Raw genomic sequence first — 22108 nt, forward strand, 5'->3', positions numbered from 1 at the left:
GGTTCCCTTAGGCAGCCAAACAATGCATCAGAGAAGACATTAGATGTGGCTCCTTTATTAATTTCACTGACAAGAGCCCAAAGTTACGATCTAATACTAAATCAGTAGTGAGATGCACCTATGAACATGTCAATGTATATGCTCCACTATGTAAGCAACACCCCATGTTGAAAGCTGTAATGATGGGTCTTGCCAAGCATCAGCCTCAATTATCGTATGAGGTCATGAACTATGTTAAGTAGCCTGCGTTAGCATACTCATGACAATACATCCCACCACTATCCTACAAGATGGTGTAGTACGAGGTGTTACTGAATGGATGAAGATTGCAATAGCCACTCTCCTGACGCTATATGTGGATACCAGTTTGAGTACACAGACTGAGCAGGCTTGTGCAGCGCAGGATAATTGCTATTTACTATAGTTAAGATGAGAAGGTTGTACACACATATGAAGTTGAAAGGAAACCATTTGTTTTTTCGTTGTCTGGCAACATTAGGGGATGAAAGAAGATATTCTCCTCATATCAAAATAACTGTACATGGTGAAAGGTCACCCAATGGATTCCATGCTTTGAAATGTCACCTGATTACTTTCAAGCTGATGTGATGATACGGGAAGGCTTTTTAGAGCCTTAACAGTGAATGGGGATCAACAAAACATACAGACATGGCTAGGAGAATGTGGCCTACATCTGTATTAGGCAAAGAGCAACAACTGGGTAATTTCTTTTCAATGGAACCTATGTTTGCAGTTTTCACTCAAACAGTATTCTGAAGATTGTTCAAATAAATGCAGAAAAATGAGACAACATTTAACTAAATCATTTTATATAGTCCATATATAAAAATATACAATCAAATGTCAAAATGGGAATATCAAAACTGTTGATTCTACCAGTAAAAGATTGCAGCAAGTTCAGGTAAATCAGTTAAAGAAAGGACACTTACAAAAGAGAGCCAGTGTATAGTGATTGAAATAAAGATAGTCAATGAAGTAAGACAGTGTGGCCAGCTCCCAATTGAAACATTAAAAGTAAAACAAACTCAAAACAAGAATTATATGGACATAAAGAAACATGATTTCTCCAGAAGGGTATGATCAACAATGTATATTATTACAGTTCTGGAATTTAATGGACAGTACTTGCATTAAATGCATAGATGCATTACAAGAGGGAAAGTTTACCCCAAAACCAAAGTGACTGTAAAACAATCAAGTAGTGGCCTAAATAAAAGAGAACATGAACCAATTCCATGCACTTAGTATGAAAAAAATTAGCACTGAGATACATGACAAACACAAACTGGGTGTATAAAAGGTTGAGTGAGATGAGTGTGTGGGTCAACTATATAATCATGAATTCCATAATGTAGAAGAGAATGTGTAACTGTTCATTTGATATACAATGTTGTTGCGGAGCCAGTCATATCAGCCACGTAACGCACACTGAACACAAAGTGTACGACTATAAATTTATGAAAAATGGCACATAGAGGAATGTTGTGTTTGTGTTTAAACTACAGGTATGATTTTAGGGCTATCAAATCCTTCCTGGCTGAAAAGTGTCTGCTGTTAGATTACAATATAATTTTTTCATTTTGTCATTTGATTTCTCCCCTTCAGTGTATACACACACAAAAGAGAAAATGTGAAAATTGAATCTCTTGGTATTTTGTGAGTTTGGTTTGAGCAAAGTTAAAGAAACAGTCAACACTGTTGTGGAATCCTATTGTTTTTATAACATGACCCTTAGAAAAAAAGTTGTGTTACTGATTATATATATAAAAAAAATGAAATAAAAATCAAAACGAAACAAAAAACGAAAAATATTAGAATGTGTAAGTAATCATGCACACAAAAAAAGTAATCCCGCACACAAAAATAACGGTCAGAGAGAGGCCACTTGTACAGCAGGCTCTAATACCTTCTAATACCTTGTCAGAATGGCTTTGAACTTTGGCAGATAATGCAGAGCTAGTTGTTCCCCACACATGTTATTTCACTCATGCATGTGATTCCTTTCCTAAAAACTCATAATTTCTAGCCTCTGCATCCCATTCAGATCCAATTACAGCTGGCCACATAATTGTTTGATTAAAATCCCCTTGAATGAGAGTGTGTTTGTTTGTCATCATTATTACATCATAGCGTTTCTGACAGCATTTTCCAGCCCCTTCCTGGTCACCAACAGCCGCACCACGTCTTCATTCTTCTTGGTAAGTTTTTTGCGAGCTTGGTCATGAGTCACCACTGTCATGTCCCAACCATTAACCTGTTGTAAGGTAGACATTGAATCCTTACCACCAACAAATTAATTGTTTTATAACATGAAACAAATATGAGTAGCCTCATATATCGGGGCTTCTTCACATTACAGTGGGTTTCATTTATATATTGTGTGTGTGTGTGTGTGTGTGTGTGGGAGGATGGGGGTTTGACTACATGGCGCAAGACTTATTAGAAGTGTGGCCATGAAAGCTGGTATATAGCAACACCTGGTGGGCAAACTGTAGGCTACTTTAAACAATGAATGCATACAGTAATACTGCAACAGCATCAAAGTAATCAATGACGTCCCCAGGATATAAGAGCGTCAATGTGTCTTTTTGGGACTGTACTGTAGCTTGTAGCATGGCAAGAGCTTGTTAAATGAAAATATGCAAACTTAAAGCTTTCCAACCTGCATTACTTTGTCTCCCATCTTCAGACCTGCCACTTCTGCTGGTCCTCCTGGTGTTACTCTTGTCACATAGATACCCTGATAAAAGACAACGTAATAATCATGAGACTATACCATTATTATATTAGGCCTACATGAATTTCATAATTCACTACCTATGATCTGCGGTGCCTTTAAGAGGACTCAATTCTCCTCGCTGTACTTCAGTGATTCATCGATTAGTTATCACTGGGTGGAGTCAACTCTCTTACAAAGACACGACGAATGTAGGCAAGATGTAGCTTACTAGTGCATCTTTGCTACTAGCCCATCTGCTGAAAAAAATATCATCAGACCACCACAGGAATGTCACTCAGAACATATCTTACCTTATCGCTCTTGTCCTCAGAAAAGGGATTTTGTCCTGGATCTTGATCTATTCCTCCTCCAATACTGAAGCCCAAAATCAAGTTGTCACCCTGTCGTAGTTTGACTATTTCGATTCGTTGCTGGAAATGCACAATAAACCAAATGAAGTTCAATAATACAACTGGAAGCTAACTACAACACAATGAGCATGCTTAATTCAATTGACTTGTTAGATAAAGCGCGACGCAGTGAATGAAAGCGTAAAAAAACGGCAATGAAGAAACGCATCTCCACCACACCTACTTTTAAGACTAGTGGTAAGGAAAGGGAAAAGTTAACCGGTGGTGGGTACCTCGATACGTTTTATGCAATAGTCCGTAAATTCAGCAAAAAATACTTCAACACTAAGTTAATACTTAGGTTCGTCCTAGGCCTTTGAAGAACTAATGTTGCTGACTGGTCAAATAAATAGTTAGCGACAAGCTAGCGTGCTTAAGTTAACAAGTAATTGAGCCGCTTTTCACCTATTTTCCCAAGTTATTAAAAAGGTACACACACTTTAACGTTAATCTAATGTCAGAAGTCACAACTTGTTCTTGAAGCTCACGAGCAAATTAAACGGTAAATAATATAAACGTTAACGTCACTATGAATTGTGTCCGTAAAAATGCTAACATAGCTTACCACAACAGCAGTAACCGGCTGGCCAGGCACGAAAGACATTGTTAAGTTAGACTAGCTTGTTCACGTTGACTGAAGTTCCCAGATGAATAAGAATTACACAAATGGCAAATAAAAACAATTTTAGTAGATTCTCTCTGCGTGATGCAGTTATTAAAGTCGCATGCCTTTGCAACAACAGCTACGGGCAACACTAATTTCCAGTTATCATAGCCAGCAAGATAAGCTAGCTCATTCTCTGACTTGCTATGACATGCTACTTTGCCAATGGCTGGGATGATGATGTCATACATACGCTAGTCATTTTCTTTATTTGAGCAGCCAAGTCTAGAGCTATTCATGTTGTTTTGCGAACGTTTTGTTAACGTTTTGCTGCCTTGCCTCATGACATGTGGTGGCTTGCTTTAGGCAGGTATACATTTGTTATAAAAAGTAGCCTAAATAAAGATGAGATATATAGCCTTTATGTCAAGATATACTTTACATTAGCGTGAAGTGAAAATAAATAGGCTGTTATTTCAAACAGTTTTCCAAGACTGATTGGCTCATTGTTGCCACAATAAACACCAATTTAATTAAATATTCACACACACCTTTTTAGTCCCACAGACATGTGAAACAAAGCTTACCACTAGGTGGTAATATAAGCCTTTCAAACTAAATTGTGTAACATGCAACTGTCCTTTAAGTTTAGTCTACTTGAAGCAGAAGGCAATGAAGACTAATAGCCTTATAATATATATAAAATTATATAAAACTGAGGGAAGAAGCATGAGAAGAGGAACTGGAAAGTTTTGTAGTTCCTTTATGTAAAACAGACAATAAATCATTTCAGTTGTCACAGCTTAATTCTACTATTTCTATAGCAATGACAGTAAGAAATTGTTACTTACTGACATATTAGTTACAGATAATAAAGACAATATATATTTAAATACCACAATTAAAAAATAATATGCTTCACCATACAGAAAACATAACTGTACATTCAAGAGGGGCACGGAAAGAGATTTATATCTGAGATATGACTACTCTGACCACTGACTGATCATAGAATGGTTCAATCAGATATATAGGCTATTTACATCAGCAGGTTCCCCCATTAATATCCTGGGGCAAAAGGTGGTGGTGGTAGGTACTCTAATGGCAGTGACTGCTCCGATTTCGATACACTACCAGAGGAGAGGCTCGGAGGAGATGTGGGCTTAATGTCAGAGGACTCGGCTGGAAGCTCTTCATATTCATTTTCAGAAGCCGTCTTGTTTCCATCTTTGCTTCCTAAACCTGGGAGGGGTAGTCTTTGCACATCTACGTCATTGATCTCAGCATATGTATGTTCTTCTGAGGCCCCTCTCATCTTCTGAAACTTCTTTCTTAACTGTGTAAGGTTGCTAACAGATTTTGCCTCTTGTGCTTTAGGTTGGTGCAGATCCACACTTGTACCAGGCTGAGTCAGTGGCCCTTCGTTACATGCTGCCCTGGAGTCGCCTAGTCCATTGATTCTGGTACATGGCTGCTCCATTTTGGGATCCAAGGTGTCCCGCGCAGGTAGCTCTGGTGGGTGGTCCACTTGTATGTTGTTGACACAATGTCTTTTCCTGGGTAATGGCACAGGCTTTGCATCTTGAACCTGAATGTAAAATGAAATGACACAACAAACAACAATGACAAGTATTTCTCCAATACAGTCACCAGTCCACTGAATGGAAAAAGACATACATCGGTGAAAGAGAAATGTCCATACCACAATCTGGGCACTTAGTGCCCCCAGTTCAGCCTCAAGACAGGGGTAAAGGCCAAGTCGAGGGGGGCCACATGAGGCAGGGACAGGAGATGCATTTGTACTCTGATTTGGGGTGTCATTGTTAATTGTGGTTGACCGGTAAGGTAGCGCTGGTGGAATGTCCTCAGCTGCGGATGGTGAAACATTACTGTTCCACTGAGGGGGGCTTGGTGACACTGCACCGGGGCCATGTGTCGGATGACGATTCTTGGCAAAGAGAAGTTCTGCATAATCAACCTTGTTCTTTGATGCCTGTAAAAAAAAAGGGAATCAATATTTTTGTCAGAACCAGTCCAGCGAGTGAGAATAGAAATATGGCATTTTCACACATACTATAGGCCTACCTGACCACAAGCAACTGTAATTAATTCATTGAAAGGAAGAATAGGAACCCTGCGATAATAAGCAACTAGATCCTGTAGAGACTTGTGGCGAACGCTCTCTCCCACAATCATGTAGTGATTTTCTGGCAGAACATCGATCATAAAGTGCCTGCAACGGTCATGAGCTCTGCAAGTGAAAATTAGAGTACTAAAAAAACTCAACCAACATATATTTACATAGCCATTTACCTTACATAGAATACAATACTTGTATATATAAATATGATATAAATATAAATAGAATATGAAAAAATCAGTGGTGGCATATTAGTGTAACACAACAGGCAGACTAAAGGTGTTCACTTACTGATATGACAGAGTGTATCCAATTCTGCTCTCACTGACTCTGATTAGAAAGTATCCTGGTGGTTTGGGAGACAGAAGATCCTCTGCAGCCCTTTGACATAATTCATCCACAGCTTAATAGTAATTATATTGTAGGCTATATAATTTTAATTATTTTGTATCTGTCATAGAGAAAATTATTTAATAATAATAAAAAAACATTAAAAGGCTTTACTTTCTGGTTATAATGCCATGGAACCAGTCTGGAATGATTCCATTCTTCAGAATATAACCCAGCTGATACCCAGAAAACCAAGCGACAGCTGCTTCATGTTTCTCTGGTGATGCTCCATCCATAGTCCAAAGACCTGGTAACTGCACATTTTTGATTATTAAACTACCATCTCCTCTAATTGTAGCCTAAATTATACAGAAATACAGCATCTAGTAATTCATTCAGTACTCACTTTTAATTCAATAGAAGACAAAACAATCAATCTAATCAAGTCTCAAATATTTGGCTGTTACAGCCAACGGTATACCCTTCCAAAATAATTTGTGGACCACCAAAACACTAATACATCCGGACATTTTGTATTTTACATAAGTAAGCCAGCCTACTGTGTCATTGTGCAGCCTGTCGTGTTGTATTTGATAAAGCCAAGTTAATTGTTAACCAATACAATTACAACTGTAATGAAAACATACAAACAATGACTACACAAACTTCCTTGCGGGCAGAGGAAAGCTTCTGAAAGCTAATGCAAATAAGCCATAACCTATTTCTGTAAATAAATCGGCAGAAACAAATAGGCTATTCATGGGTTTCATCAGGTCCCTTTCCACAGGTGTATTAATCAAGCACCATGCAGTCTGCATTGATAATCAAGATGCTTGATTTTATACACTTGTGGAAAGGGACCTGATGAAACCCATGAATACAAGGAAATACTGTTTGCACGACGTAAAAGTACGCTAGCGCTTAAGATTGAGCAGTATCCCGATATTAGCCTACTAAGATAAATATAATGTTGGCCTAGGCTACTAAGATAATGTAGGCTATTCTACCAACATTTTAAAAAGTAGTAGCAGAGTAAATGAAAAACGACCTTTGCGTCAGGTGTGATGTCATAGATAAGCTAACATACTACTTTACACAGGTAGACTAAACATTTAGGGACGCACTTGTTACCTGAGGCCGCTCTGTGCTGCGATGTCCTCTAGCAGGAACTTAGGTCCGTCTTATTGGCACATAGGGGCGGGGAGTGAGTTGATGCAGCTTTCAACACGGTGACGGTCAGGAGCTAACTACACTTCCCTTGATAAAGATTAAAGTGCATTTGTCACGTTCATTTTTGAGTCTAGGATAGCTAGCTATAGCCCACCTGACAATGAAATACAGTCACGAGTAGGCCTAAGCAGTTCACATTCCTTTAAATGAGACACTCCGGTAGGCTACTGTATGTCTGCACGTGCCACGAGGTAGCAACACCAAAGTCCCCAAGTCTGTTTCTAGACTTTCGTTTTCTCTGAAGCTGGTTGCACCCGTTTTGATTTGCCACATGGGAGCTAGGCTAGAGGAGGTAATCAGTCTATCTACTTACCTTTGACATTGACGTAGGCCACTACATTCCAAACCTAACATTCCGGTGGACAATGTCCAGTGGATGTAGGCTAGCCTAGCCTACTTTAATTTTTTTTAATCACAAAAAATAAGATTGCCTGGCAGTGGCAGCATTTACTCTGAAGTACAAAACTGCACTGCTGACACATTCATATGTGTGATACATTCATATGAACATTTCCTTGTTTGGGGTATAGAGTCCGTTTAAGTGAGGATGATTAAGAATAGATCTACAAGGTACATTAATATGGCATGTCACCCAACCATGTAGGCTAGCCTCTATGTACAGATTTCAGATGACAATGACAGTGAACATGACCAAATTGACTTTTAAAGAATTTAAACGGACATGACACGCTTAAGTCCAACTGCCAGAGACACAATGCAGTTGAAGAATCATGTTTCACTGGTTGTGTTTATTCTTTAGTTTAGTAACCATGGGCCCACATAGAACATTTGAATAATTATGGCCTTCCCATTGATGTATTCGCCTTGGAGGAACATGCAACATCAGCTTTGCAATGAAGAGGAAATGCTTGACGCATAATTCTACATTCACATGGTCCTCTGAAAAGAATTACTCTCTTTGAGTGTAGAGTAAATAGACGCTTATCTAACAAGTTTCATATGGCCCTGTAGGCTTAGAGGTGAAGACTGAATATCATTCATTCAGAAAGCATGCAAAATGTATTCAAATTCGCTCTACAAGGCATCCAATATACCAGTTTTACATAGATCATATCATTGTCTGTGCAATGTCCTTCCTTTGGAGCCTTTTGTAATTTTAACAACAAATATTCCCAATAGGTGGCATAATTGAGCTGTATTTTGAAGAATCCAACTGAAGCTGAAATACATTCTCAAATTAGGTCTCCATAAATAATTCAGTATGTTGTACATAGAGGGATCATTTCATACTCAGATCACAATTTCAATTAAACCATACTGAGGTGAATTCTTGGTGAGCATTGGGCTATAAAATAAAAACAAAATAAAATAAACCACAATTCTGTAAACATTGTTACATTGCAATTATGGAATGTATTTTGTTGGTGGACATATCAAGACATTTCCAGAAACAACAGACTGTTAACAAAAATGTAAGTTAATCTCCTAGCATAAGGTATGAGACTTTACTGCCGTAAACAGGAAGTGAGGTGTGAAATTAATGGAATGTGGAGCGATGTCTGTTCTCCTCCTCTCCCTCTCCTCTTCTTCTTTCAGTCCTCCTCACCAGACTTATAAACTGTTGAGTTCTTGCAGTGTTTGATCCAGGACCTGATGCATTCCCAGGTTCTCCTCTTTTGCACTTGCTACTTTTTCTGAAATGAAAATAACAAAGTATTTTACACATGCACCAAAAAACAACTGTACAGTTACAGTATGTGGACACACACAAAATAGCTCTTTGTGTAGTTAGGTCATCCATATGCAAAATAACCCACATGACAAGACTGCCATGATTCACATCACTACATGCCAAACAATATTTATATGCAGATTTAAGTAATAGAGTCAAACACTATATGCTCTCTAAATTGAGACATCCATTTCACATTAGTAGAGCATGCATTTTAAAATAAAGTTCAAAGATGTTATCAAAAGTATGTTAAAAGTAGGCATTTCATCACTTTGATTTATTTGATTAATTCCATTACCACTCGTGAAAATGTGAAATGATAATAAGCTCACCTGGGTTTTGTTCAAAACAACAACCTCTCTGTCTACAGTATACATGGATCACTTAACTGGATCTGCTCATCATGTTTGGCAAGGAAATCAATGTTCTCATTATACATGCATACTTGTAAAACCAAATAGATGCTGAGGTGTAATTTCTAGTTGTAGAAAACTACATTTCAAGTGATTAAATTGTATTAATGGTCTTAAGGACTGCCAAAAAATTGTGACTGGAATTGTGTCTAACTGAAGAAAAGTCTCAACAGCAGATGGTTCACAGTACTGGAGCCTGAAGACACTCAGTCCGATGTAGGCTAATACATTTTACTAACCCTGACTGCTTGACATTGTGAAACGTTTTTTTAAACAAATGTTTACAAAGGTAGCGAGTAGTTTGGACGATCTGTAAAATAGTTTCTGTCTTAAGTATTGAACCACTTGAGAAAAGCAAACAGACAAAGTGGAGTATGCATAGGAAAACCAGGCTTTTATTGAGGCCCAGCATGACGAGAGAGAGTAAGGCACCGATAACAGAGGAAATGGCCCGTGTTTGCAGATATCATAGAGCAACACAGAAAGGCCAATTGAGTACAGCAAGAGATGACACTTTGCACAGGTTTCTAAAAAGCTCTCTATAAAGAGGTCATGTCATTGAGGGCATGGTCCAGCTCCTCACTGATAGCCTTGTACTTCAACTTCTGTGCATACAGTTCATCTGGAGGTCAAAGATCAACAGGAGATGCAGTCCAAAGCAAGAGGGAAGAAGCACAGGCAGCAAAGACAGGGAGAGGCGAAGAGCAGGAAAGACAGACATGGAGAAAGAAGAATGAGATAGGTCAGGACAATGGAGAAGAATATTCAGTTCAAAGCATAAGCAGCCATACTTTACAGATGCAGAGTAGAAAGAAATCATAGGACAGAAGCATTTAATCAGAAACGTCTATTAATAACACATTTCTCCATGTTGCTGATGTAAAATAAGCATTGCTGATAAAAGTAGCTGTTATTTTACACAGCAAGAAAGGGTTGCGGATGGGTTTCATTATATGTTGGGTGTTACATTCCAATGCAGGCAAAGAGCCTGTGTTTCTCTGGGGAGCAATTGTTCCGTTAGTCTGGTAGAATAGTTTCCATGGGGCTCTTTTAACATTTTAACTCATAGTTTGCTTAATTCAAACCAGTTTTTAAACCGTTTTTTAAAAGACAACACTATCGTAACGTCAGCTATTACCAACCGTCCCGTATTTCCAACCTCTTACGTGTATGTGTCACTTAATATTCATTTCTATACAAACCAAGATGGCGGATTCCTAAAGAAACACAAGCACCCAGATCATAAGTGTATCTAAATACGAACACACAGCTCTACGAAGAGCTGTGTGTTGTAAGCCGTGTACAAATCTGCTTTTTTCTGATTTTGATTTGCGACGAGAAAATTCTCGGGCTAACCGTTGATGTGCCGTGAGAAAAGTTGGGAATAGGCACCCACCAGCCCAGCACTGAACTCTAAGCGTGGTAAACAAAATTGAATATTTCAGGTAGTAAAATCCCCGGTAAGAACCAAATGAGATTTTGTTCAAATCTACACACCTATGGCAACTGAAAAGGTTCATTTATCAAATGTTATTTTGAAGTATTAAAAAACTTTGTTGTTTTAGAATTTTGGAACAAAATGGTTGGTAATTGGCACGTTCACAATATGTAGACTGTTTGACTTTGCAAAATATGCCAGACACCATCAGTGTGTCTCTCAGGGTGCAAATAAATAGAATAGATAACTGGTCATACCTTCCAGGTCATCAATAGATTTTTCCAATTTAGCCACTGTCCTCTCAGCAAATTCTGCACGAGTCTCAGCCTAGGAACATAGTTGGGTAGAGTTTACAATAAATAACAACAAATTAAAGAAAAGATCCATTTTAAAATATTATGTTCAAACTACTCAGACAAAGTTATGATTCCATTATCTCACCTCTTTCAGTTTATCGCTAAGGACCTTGATCTCTTCCTCATACTTGTCCTCTTTTTCAGAGTACTGTAACAACACAGGTAAATATGTGATTCAGAAATGTAGAAAAGAAGAAACAAGACCATACCATACATTTTTCATAATTTCCCATAGATGAACATGAATTCTGTTTGAGTGTACATAGCACATCGAATAAAGTCTGGGCTATTGCACAAGTTATCAACAAACGGAATATTCCATAAGTGCCATTTATATACCATACTCATTACATTTAGTCATTTAGCTGACACTTTTATCCAAAGTGACTTACAAAAAAGACAAACAATCAGGGTGACAAGGACATGTTAGTACAGCAATTAGTACTACTCACAAACATCATTGCAAAATGTGAAGGACATACCAAATCCAGCTTGTGCTAATGAACCAGAATACTTTCAATTCTGCTAGCCTATCTATGTTGTTATCTATGCACCAGGCTGATATGGTTCAAACACATGACCGTGTTGGGCTAAATTCCTCATACTGTGTACCACACTGCCCATCAGACAGGCATGAATTGGTGATTCAATCACAGTAAACTAGCTGCATAAGTAGCTAGGTTAAGTCATGTGGCACAACTGGCACCATGCCTGCTCCAAACCCTTCCAGCTTTGCTAAAATAACAATCTGAGTGGCATAACCATCACTGCATGGAAAGCATTACTGATATACGGTGATTAGATTCTGAGACAATATTTATGAAGATATTTAGAGACATTGAACGGACAAACAGATGCAATTAACAGTGAGCCTTTACAAGAAATAAAATGAGGCCAATGCTACTTACCTTCTCAGATGAAGCCTCCAGTGATTTCAGATTGTTGGTTACATTTTTTAACTCTTCCTCTAGATCACTGGCTTTACTGAAAATAACAACCATACAGAAAGCATGTTACGAAACATCAAAGCTAAGTTCACCTGCACTAAACTGTACTGATGAGAAATGTACTGTTTGAAATACTCCAACATTTCTCTTTGATGCAATATGCAAATCAGCAGTTGTTTGAATGATGTTCTTCATATCTGAATATCCTGACTTAAAAAAAATGCAGACTGTCAAACTACAACTCACATTTCTGAGACCTCAGCTCTCTCCTCCGCTCGCTCTAGTTCTCCTTCCAGAATCACCAGTTTACGGGCCACCTGCCACAGAAGAGAAAGAGATCAAGCTACAGACCTGATCACTTTGGGAATATTGAAGACCTGTTCATGCTATAGTGCAATTTATGTACAACAGTATGTATAATAACATACATAGCATGTATTACTCAGTGTTATCATTGATTGTCCTTTGTGGAGCTATGACCTATATGCTCAGGCTCTCTGTTGTAAACAGACCCACCTCCTCATATTTGCGGTCAGCCTCTTCTGCGATGTGTTTGGCCTCCTTCAGCTGCATCTCCTGGATCTCCATCTTCTCCTCATCCTTCATGGCCCGGTTCTCAATCACCTTCATACCTCTGGGAAGACACAGAGTAGTCTTTTAAACCAAGATGCAGTCATTTAGTAGAATGTTTATATCCTATCTGAGTGGTAACACTATACAGACAGTAATTTGAACAGTATTTATAGTCATTGAAAAACATGAGTGTGATGCAATAAAAAAAAATTCAGTTTTTTTCTGACTGCACTACACACATGATTATGGAACTGTGACTGTCTGAGATCGATGATGTTCCCATGATGCCTTGCTCGCCCTCTCACCTTTCGCTCTCATCTGCAGCTTTCTCTGCCTCCTCCAGCTTCTGCAGTGCTGTGCCTAGCCGCTCCTGGGCTCGGTCCAGCTCCTCCTCCACCAGCTGGATTCTGCGGTTCAGGGCAGCTACATCTCCCTCAGCCTGAGGGTCACAGAGGTCACAAACGTCAAAGATGACCTTCCATGGGGCTCCACAAGGTACACTATTATCTTCCTGTTTGTCATACAGTGTTCTTTTATGGGCTAAAACCAGGGTTGATGCAATGGAGATAATAGAGTCCAGTGTAGTAAATTACCCATTGCATGAAGTGTACATTCAGTGTGTAATGTGTAATCAGAGCACAATGCACAAGACATAACTTGATTAGATAGGTCAAGGGATGTCCATCCAAGAAAGCATTCAAGGAAACAAAAAGCTACATTGTTCATCTCACCCCATGTCTCAGGTATACTACTATTAATACTCTTAAGATGACAATGGAAACGATAAAAGATGAAAGAGGCACTCTGATGACATAAGTCGAACTCAGTCTCTAATGCACAATAACAGGGGTAAAGACTCTACCCAAACAAACTGGAGTTAAGCTCCATAACAGTTCTAAACGGCAAAACAAACATTATGGCTTTATTTACACAGCAACCACTCTTAACACCATGAGTATTTGTCACTCTGGTCTGATAATCTTCAGAGCCATGAGGCTCTCTGTGGCAAGGCTTAGAGTGCTGAGGTAAGACATTTACCACGCAGGCCGAGTGTTTACAGAGCCCTGGGGTGAACTGAAATTAGGCTATTTAGGAGAATGGCTCCATGTTCTCATAGGCAAACTATTTCAGTTCAGAGGTGGACGGAGTGGTGGGGAACACACCCAGTAGCACAAGAGGCATGGTTTCCTGACCAGAGCATGAGTTCAGTGTTCTCCGCAACAGCCCTGACCCATTTTGAGCTCTCTGCTCTGCCATGTAAAGGCACAGTACTGTGAGTCCTCAGACGGAAATGTATTCAGAATGTTTCTGAGAGGTACACACTATTCCAGTAGCAAAGGATAAAATATGTCATGAGCATCTGGCATGAAACCACTTCTAAACAGTGCTGAGTTTTTGATCACCTTTCATTCCCTTTGGCTTTTCAAACTGACCCATGATTCTGAAACAATAAAGTTGAACCTGGTGAATATTGGGTGTGCCTCAAAGAGTTACTATGGAACATATGGGAGAATGTAAACATATCTGAAAAAACACTCTGTTCTTCACATGTTAATGCAGAGACTAAACCAGCTCACAGCCTGTGGCATTTAAACAAGTAGACTTAACAAACGGACAAAAGTTATGGAAGTCGACATTTATAGCCGGAATGCTAATTCTGGTTAAAGTAAAACACTGGGATTCATGAGAAGTCACTGGTGCTGAACACAAACATAAAAAAGACAGGAAACCAGCCCACTCTACATCCTTTCCCCCTCCCTCCCCCTCATTCATTCAGCTGCGGGTCAGAACACACCCTCTCTGGCCAGGCCCTCTTCCTTAGTCAGAGCATTCTCTAGCTGTCTGGGACTCATGCCTTATATGGTAAAACATACTCTGGAGAATGTCTGTAGTAGAATGCCAGGAAGACCAATCACTCAAAGAAAAAAAAAACTAAACTAAATGGAACCATGTGTCTCCCAGCAATAAGGATGGGAGAGATATCAAAGGTACTAAAGGAAACACCTGCAAATTAAGCCAGGATGATATCAATATGAATTTGTCTGAATGTGTTGTGCATAAATTATACTACAATTTAGGATCACACAATGTAGTACTGGACAAACTTCTGGTCTTCAAATTTCAACTTGCACACATTATATGACTCCTGGCAGGACCTTTAACCAGGAATTTCACAGGAATGATGTCTTTACCAGGCTATCGCACAGGATTGTTGGAAAATTATCAAAAACAATATGCCTGTTGAAACATGGATATAAAATTATCTTCTTGAGTGAGTTACAGATTAAAAAGACGCCCAAATATCCCTTGACTAGAACCACAACTAGAGGTATTTGTCATCAGTGAAAAGCTGTGTCCATACAGGCTCTGTGTCACCAGGACTGTGAGCTATGACTAACTCTATGGCTTGTGCTCAGTGAGAAACAATGGGAGACATGTACAGTCAGTTTCAGATAGATAGATAGATAGATAGATAGATACTTTATAGATCCCCAAGGGGAAATTCAAGATTCAAGATTCAATTCAAGTTTTATTCAAAGCCTTCTAGTATTAGTCTCCTAATAGGTCTCACCAGTGGGAGAGGCAGAATATGGAAACATGCAGTACATGTAATCACCACATTACCTTATCTTTTAGGATATGTAATTATGAAAATGTTCTTAAAGCTGACAAGAGTGGCTGGACAGAAGAAGGTAAAGGGATGCTCATCCTTCCACTGTTGTTGTCATAAGGCCCAGCACCAACGTTAAGTGCCAGGGAATGAGCAGGGGAAAGTAAGCCAAGTAGGAATCTAATTATTGCTACAATTTAGGGTTGTGTTTAATGGAAAGCATACGGTCTGTGTTTCTATGGATATGCTCCAGACTGCATAATATGAAATTTGGCCATCCATGGGAAATTGAATATCTCAGAGCCAACACAGCATGCAAAGAGGGTTCAGACTAAATGTATATCACAGGCAAAAATATGTCAATTTTCAGCAAGGACTTGCTCTGCCAAAATCTTGGACGTAACTTTGGTCCAGACCAAGCTCCCTTCCAGAACTGGATTTATTCCAGAATAAGATTCTGTTCAGGATGGAAACCATTTCATGTCTATGTAAACAGACCACTGGATAGGCTTATACTTACAATCTCGTTTTGTAGGCCTACAATAGGTCTTAAACTGTCAATGCTGAAAACAGCTAGAATTCATTTTGAGTTTGACAGTGCACAGTATACCGTATACATTTTTTTTTCATTGTGAATGGATCCGGTTTAGTCAACTGCTTCTGCTAGGTCCCATTGGATATCACTGTGCATCACTTTCTAAACCCATTTACGGTATCGTTATCGTCATCTTAATCGATTATGAAAGTGCATGGGACCATTTCAAATCATGGCATAAAATCAATATTGAATTTAATCTAGATTATCCAATAATATTAATAATATTATTATAATATTAGCCCAAATCCAAATAATCAAATGTCTTGAATGATATCATGGCAGCAGTATCATCTCTCCTAGCCTGTGCCACATCTGTGACATGTCAGATGACCTACAATAGCAGTGGGAACCTCAGGAAGCAGAGAAGTGAACTAGGATGACAACATCCCTCTCAAGGTCCTTAGGCCAACCATTAAAGGAAGTCTGCATCTGGACCAGTGAGTTTCCCTTTCCATCCAAAGACCCAAAGTGTCATCACAATGTACACTTGACAACCAGTTACTTTCAGTGAACAATTGGTCGATGAATGAGGTTGACAACCCTGAGACATTTTCCAAGCTCTTAGGTTAGGTGATAGGCTATAGCAGAGGCGCTTCACGACTAGCTTCACCCTGGAAACGAGTGTGATACACGTTCTATCGTGATTGTTGGACGTGTATTTAGCCTAACACTAAAAAACACTGATGACATAAAGTGTCTATCCTTCATCAACTTTTACGCTACACTCATTCAGCATGTGACACTCGCGTCAAAAGCCAGCACGCCAACAGCCAAGCATCACATAAAGACGCTGGGAGGCTGGTAATTGAATAAAGCAAGAATAGCGCGACTTTTGCATTTTGATAGAGATAGAACATGACCAGCGAAAGTGTGTCATGAAAAAAAGTTGTAAGAGTTATAAACGAGTTCTAAGATGCAGAGGAATGGGCAGGAAGTAAAAGTAAAGACCGCTCACTTTCTCCCGGAGTTCTCGTTCACTGTCCAGATCTCTCTGTAAAACCAAGGTTCGGTCTTCAGCATCATCAGCTTGTTGTTGCAAAGCCTGAATTTTTCTTTTAACAGCATCCAAAGAATTCAACCCTGCCATTCCCGTGTCCCGTTAAACTTCTAACACAATACAAAAGTGCAAATATACAGCGTATGCTAACAAAATGTAAATGCTAAAACTCCAATAGGCCTATAGCCTACCCGACGAATACTGAAATAGAGGACGAAATTAGTGCAAAGAATGTCTATCCAGGTATCCCGGTGGCTTCAGTAATCAGTCCTCCGCTGCGCCGCTAATCCAGTGCACGCCTCCGAAAACGTTTGATGCAATGTAACCTTTGGAATGTATTAAGTACGTATAGTGCATCATCTAGTCAACACATTACTGTGGAGACTGCGGATATAAATGGCTAGAACAACCGAAGAACGCTGATATGAAATCCTCCAATCCGTTAAAAAAGTGACTTGGGATGAGGTCACAGTTTGGGGATAGGCGGAGCGTGCGTGTGGGTTCCGCGGTATACGGGTAGGCACCAGACTCAGGAGCGCGTTCTCAAGAATTCAAGATGAACCCTATGAGTGGAACACGTAGGAGTGAAGCACAAGCATTGTATGAAAGAAATACAGGTACAAGCTCTAATCAAATAGATGTATGAGCAATGATGAGAGTCCAAATAATATAAGAAAGTGTCTTATCTTCAGTGTGGGTGCCATAGTGGTCTATAAAATACATTTACATTAGTAAATACAGTTACAGCGTTATGTTTGCTTCCGATACCTGTTGCTCTGACACCTAACCTAACTTTCGCTAGACCTAACTTTATTGCCATGGGAAAATATTATACTCTGTGAACCCTGGCGAGAGCTATTTTGATATGAGCTCATTCATTCTGTAAATTGACAGGTATTTTACCTCACAGGTCTGCTCTTCAGTAAACAAGAATCTTCAGGTCAGTCGATCCACTGAAAACAGTGTTGTGTAAAAGGGTTTCAGATAACCAGCAACAAAAGACCTTAAAATATATTTGGTGACTACTATCAGACAGAAATATGAGAGGCTTGTCTCTGTGCTTGGCCCACAGGAAAAGGGCGCTGAGTATTGATTTCATTAGATGCAGGAGTGCGGGCTTTTGTGTTTGCTTTAGCGGCATTCCTGAAATTCCGGGGCTGATGTGCTGCCATTGAAACCCCCTCCATCTGCAGCTACTCTTTGGGCTTATCAGTAACAGGCCCAGCTAAAGCACTCCATTCCATCAAAGAGCAGAGAGAACACATTCTCACACACACACTCACTCACGTACACTGCATACAGAGACTCTAGCAAAGGCACAGAATTCTTCTTGGGCACTCCTCCCTCTCTGGCATTGTGAATTCAGAGGTATAATTAGTTTACGGCAGCCTCTAATATGTGACATGTGGCGTGGCGGTGGTCAGGCCAGCCAACCTTGCAGGGCGGAAACCCCAGAGAGGGCAGCTGTGGCTGGGCCTGCAACTCCGCCACTCTGGATGCTTTTCCATGTGACAGCAAAATTGAATATAATAGGCTCAGCTGAATACTGAAACGTTGAAAAGAAATGATTCGGGGTCAGGGGAAGATGGGGTGTAGCACATAACATTTATTAATTCACTCGCACCCTTTTGTCTGTGGCTGAGGCTCTGTTGTGTATGCACCCTTTCAGGAGAGTTCCATTATCAGCATCATAGTTGGCCCCACAAGACTTCCTTTTTAACATTCCATATGTTATCTTAATGCAGAGGAAGTAGATTGGGGCCCAAATAGAATGTTCAAGCATTGTTTGTGTTTACCTTGTTGAAAGGGTCCATACATGAAGAATAGTGGATATTTTGGGGATTGTTTGACCTGGAAAATGAAATACTCACCCTCTCTCACTCTTTTTTATAACTTAATGGACAAGACATTTCTAAGAAGCTTAACACTAGCAAGGAAAACCGTCAGATTGCTCAATATGTCAGTGCTGCACTCCCACCCACAGCTGGCAGTCATTTAGAGTCATAGAGGAATGTGTGAATTGTGTAACGCACAATGTAATGATTTCCTACATGTGATCCAAGAGTGGCACTGTATTAGTCTGTGTTATATGACATCTAAGAAAGAAAAAACAGAATGACATACTGACAGGAGTGCAGACAGGCTTTGCTTATCATAGGATTGCCATGTTATAAGAATTTAAGGAAGACCAATCACATGTGTACTGATTAGAGGTTGTCCCTTTGTGTTTTTTGTGATTTCAAGTTGTGGTATGTTGTTGTGGGCTCTTTTAATTCGCTATTATTGTTCGTACTGTTTGGTATGTGAGGCTGGTTCAACTGTCAGGTCATGGTCCTCTACTCACGTCTGTGGCTTTCGCCTCTGATAGTTCCAGTTTCTCCTGAGCGTCCTTCAGGGCTTCTGAGTATTTGTCCAGTTCATCCTCAGTCCCTTTGAGCTTTTTCTGCAGGCCGACCAGCTCATCTTCCAGCTGATGAAACAGAGAGACACACCATTCCATAAATGTTCAAAAAAGTGTTATAGTGATGTGATAAATATAATAACGATGGGTATGGTGTATGTATGTACTCTATGTAGCTTTATTTGTATTTTTTCTAGTAATAGTACACACATATCTTCTAATCTAATCTCATTCATAGAATTGTGACGTTTGTGATGTAAAACAAACTAAAAGTATTGATTCATTCAAAGGGGCTGATAATGAAGCAGTAATTCATCGATAAAGTATCCCCATTATATTGACTTTAGCTTCTTGTTCTTGTCAGTGGATGCTTTCTTGAGTGACCAAATAATAGATAAAATACACAAACCAAAAGTCTGGGATAACTTCTGTGACTCTTGCACCCTGTTGCATGAGTGTTGATAGCAGTGTATTTTTAGGCTTGAGTGTCCAGCCCTTTGGTATGCTGTCCACTTTGCATTCACAAACACTTTCCGGTTATCTGTTATCAGGCCTGGACTCTGCTGCTGTAGTGGCTCTGATAATCCCTATGGATTCCATCCTGCCTGCCTCTCTCGCCCCCCCCCCCCCCCCCCCTCTTCCCCTCTCTTCCCCTCTGTCTCCCTTTCTCGGACTCTCTTTTCTTTACACACACTCTCTCTCTCTCACACCATCTCTCTCTCTTTCTCTCACACACACACACTCTCTCTCTCCTTTACTTACACATACATACACACTCTCTCTCTCTCTCTCTCTCTCTGTCTAAAAATACTGGCTTGCTATGCTGACCACTACAGAGGTCCGCTACATCTTACTCCCAGGGGATGGGGACACATGCCAGCAAAAGGTTAACACCCTCTTACACAGATCCCTGTCTGTCAGTGACATATAAACAAAATATTCAATTTGTCTCCTTTAATGCCTGGTGTTTAACATAGTCGTGGGTGGTAGAAGTTGTCTTGTTTAAGACTCTCTTGTAAAACATTGTTTGTGTTTAACTTGTGGCTGTTTTAGTAGTTTATTAAGTCTGAAGTTTTTGAATGCCTCATTTAAAGAGAGGAAGCACATCTACACCATCATTCAGCATCACAATTCTAATTTAACATCTAATGCATTCATGGATTCTGATTATTGAGTGATGCAGCTCATTTTATCTCATCATCTATGATGGATGCTGTGTAGTCATTATCAGCTTAAAGATGTGGCATGAATTCACTAGCCTACTTAACGAGTTGCATGAAGGCTGACAGACTCTTTGAGAATTTGTATCCAACAGCAGTCATGGTGTCAAGAAATGAACATTCATTCATTTCGGAATGAAGTCTTTACAGTGTTTTACTTCGCTCACCACTGATTAGAAGCTGAAACCACCTCACATTTGGTGGAAGTTAAATACTCCTTTTTCACCCATCACCCACCTGTTTACATTTTTCCTCAGCTGCTTTCTGCTCCGTCTCTGCCTGTTCTGCCCGGTCGATGGCATTCTCCTTGTCCAGCTTGAGCATCTGCATCTTCTTCTTGATGGCCTCCATGGTGGCTGTTTGGGAGAGTTTCTCTGCACACTAAACTGAGACACACAAGATAGAAGGACAGGTTGCTCGTGGTACTATCCTTAGTTGTAAATGAGCACGGCTGAGAGTTCCAGAATGATATGTTACATACGAGATGAGGAGCAGAAGTGGTGCAGAGTCAAGCCCAGTCACACACTCTAGCTAGCGTCTTTGACTGTTCTCCGCCTTTTACTTCAATGCCCCATCACTCTGAGTAACCCCCCCCCCCCCCCCCCCACACGCCCACCACTCCAGCCAGACCACTCTCACAACCTTTCTAAGGACTGGGCTCTCACACAGCAGCTCTTCTCTGGCAATCTCCTTATTTGGGTTGCTGCGTTTCTTTAAAAAAACAACAGAGAGAGCAAGAAGGAGAGAGAGAGAAACAGAGAGAGAGAGAGAGAGAGAGAGGACCCATAGCCAAATTTAACTCTATGACTGAAGATAACAGTGTTGGTTCAATGTTTGCAACACATACGTGATGAATGATATCTTTGGTCTGCTAAATACTTTTGGTAGGAAATTACCATGCCTCGGTTCTCCACCAAATATTTGTGTCGGTCTGCTCTGGATTGAGCATTTAAAGCAGCAGCAGCAGCAGAGATGGTGGGCCTCAAATCCTGATAGAGGCAAGCAACACTACTATGTTCATAGTAATAGTGGATTGTTCAGAGGTGAACAAAATGTATCTTTACTTTACTGTAATGCTACTTGACAGGCCTCGTAGCCTGGTATAATAATTTTCTCACGGTATGTTTAATGAATACTTTTAAGCACAGATAAATAGTCCATGTTCTTTTCTAATGGTTTTCAGTGTAAGATGGAAGTTCTTAAACAAGGAACTGATTGTGCATAAAACTACTTCAGCTATTATGGCTTTTTTGCCAGACTAAACAAATCTGAACTGTTGATGTTGGATTTGATGTCAGACTATGGCCAATCCACCATTTTACAAAACTTGTAGAGGCAAAAGCTAAAACCTCTTGGTCAACAGTGATTCATTGGTTTTATGTTGCTTGAAGTCATCATACTTTCCTT

At 39.8% G+C, this 22108-nt stretch overlaps 3 protein-coding genes across 11 annotated transcripts; all 3 read right to left on the minus strand.

The window, feature by feature from the left end:
• Positions 1-813: 813 nt before the first annotated feature.
• On the minus strand, positions 814-3974 carry tax1bp3 (Tax1 (human T-cell leukemia virus type I) binding protein 3). The gene is made up of 4 exons (XM_042056869.1): positions 3716-3974; positions 3052-3171; positions 2684-2761; positions 814-2275 (listed from the first exon to the last, which is right to left on the minus strand). The coding sequence occupies exons 1-4, from the start codon at positions 3752-3754 to the stop codon at positions 2141-2143; spliced, it is 372 nt and encodes a 123-aa protein (XP_041912803.1). The 5' UTR covers positions 3755-3974; the 3' UTR covers positions 814-2140.
• A 527-nt stretch (positions 3975-4501) lies between these two features.
• On the minus strand, positions 4502-12721 carry hsh2d (hematopoietic SH2 domain containing). Of its 5 annotated transcripts, XM_042056861.1 has the most exons (7): positions 12711-12721; positions 6631-6942; positions 6399-6538; positions 6186-6275; positions 5840-6005; positions 5457-5747; positions 4502-5342 (listed from the first exon to the last, which is right to left on the minus strand). In XM_042056861.1, exons 3-7 carry the CDS (start codon positions 6518-6520, stop codon positions 4815-4817), a joined length of 1197 nt encoding a protein of 398 aa, XP_041912795.1. In that variant the 5' UTR covers positions 6521-6538; positions 6631-6942; positions 12711-12721; the 3' UTR covers positions 4502-4814. The 5 variants fall into 5 exon arrangements, with proteins under 5 accessions (XP_041912795.1, XP_041912792.1, XP_041912794.1 ...); XM_042056858.1 differs by lacking the exons at positions 6631-6942; positions 12711-12721 and adding an exon at positions 7768-8088; XM_042056860.1 differs by lacking the exons at positions 6631-6942; positions 12711-12721 and adding an exon at positions 7356-7734.
• tpm4a (tropomyosin 4a) lies at positions 8184-21297 on the minus strand. Of its 5 annotated transcripts, XM_042056866.1 has the most exons (10): positions 21183-21297; positions 20939-21087; positions 19425-19550; positions 13180-13313; positions 12818-12935; positions 12548-12618; positions 12263-12338; positions 11440-11502; positions 11256-11325; positions 9934-10182 (listed from the first exon to the last, which is right to left on the minus strand). In XM_042056866.1, exons 2-10 carry the CDS (start codon positions 21050-21052, stop codon positions 10100-10102), a joined length of 855 nt encoding a protein of 284 aa, XP_041912800.1. In that variant the 5' UTR covers positions 21053-21087; positions 21183-21297; the 3' UTR covers positions 9934-10099. The 5 variants fall into 5 exon arrangements, with proteins under 5 accessions (XP_041912799.1, XP_041912802.1, XP_041912800.1 ...); XM_042056865.1 differs by lacking the exon at positions 9934-10182 and adding an exon at positions 8184-9109 and having other exon boundaries at positions 20939-21257; XM_042056863.1 differs by having other exon boundaries at positions 20939-21256.
• Positions 21298-22108: the final 811 nt, after the last annotated feature.

This window comes from Alosa sapidissima, chromosome 12 (assembly GCF_018492685.1).
Source record: "Alosa sapidissima isolate fAloSap1 chromosome 12, fAloSap1.pri, whole genome shotgun sequence".
Classification (NCBI taxonomy): domain Eukaryota; kingdom Metazoa; phylum Chordata; class Actinopteri; order Clupeiformes; family Clupeidae; genus Alosa; species Alosa sapidissima.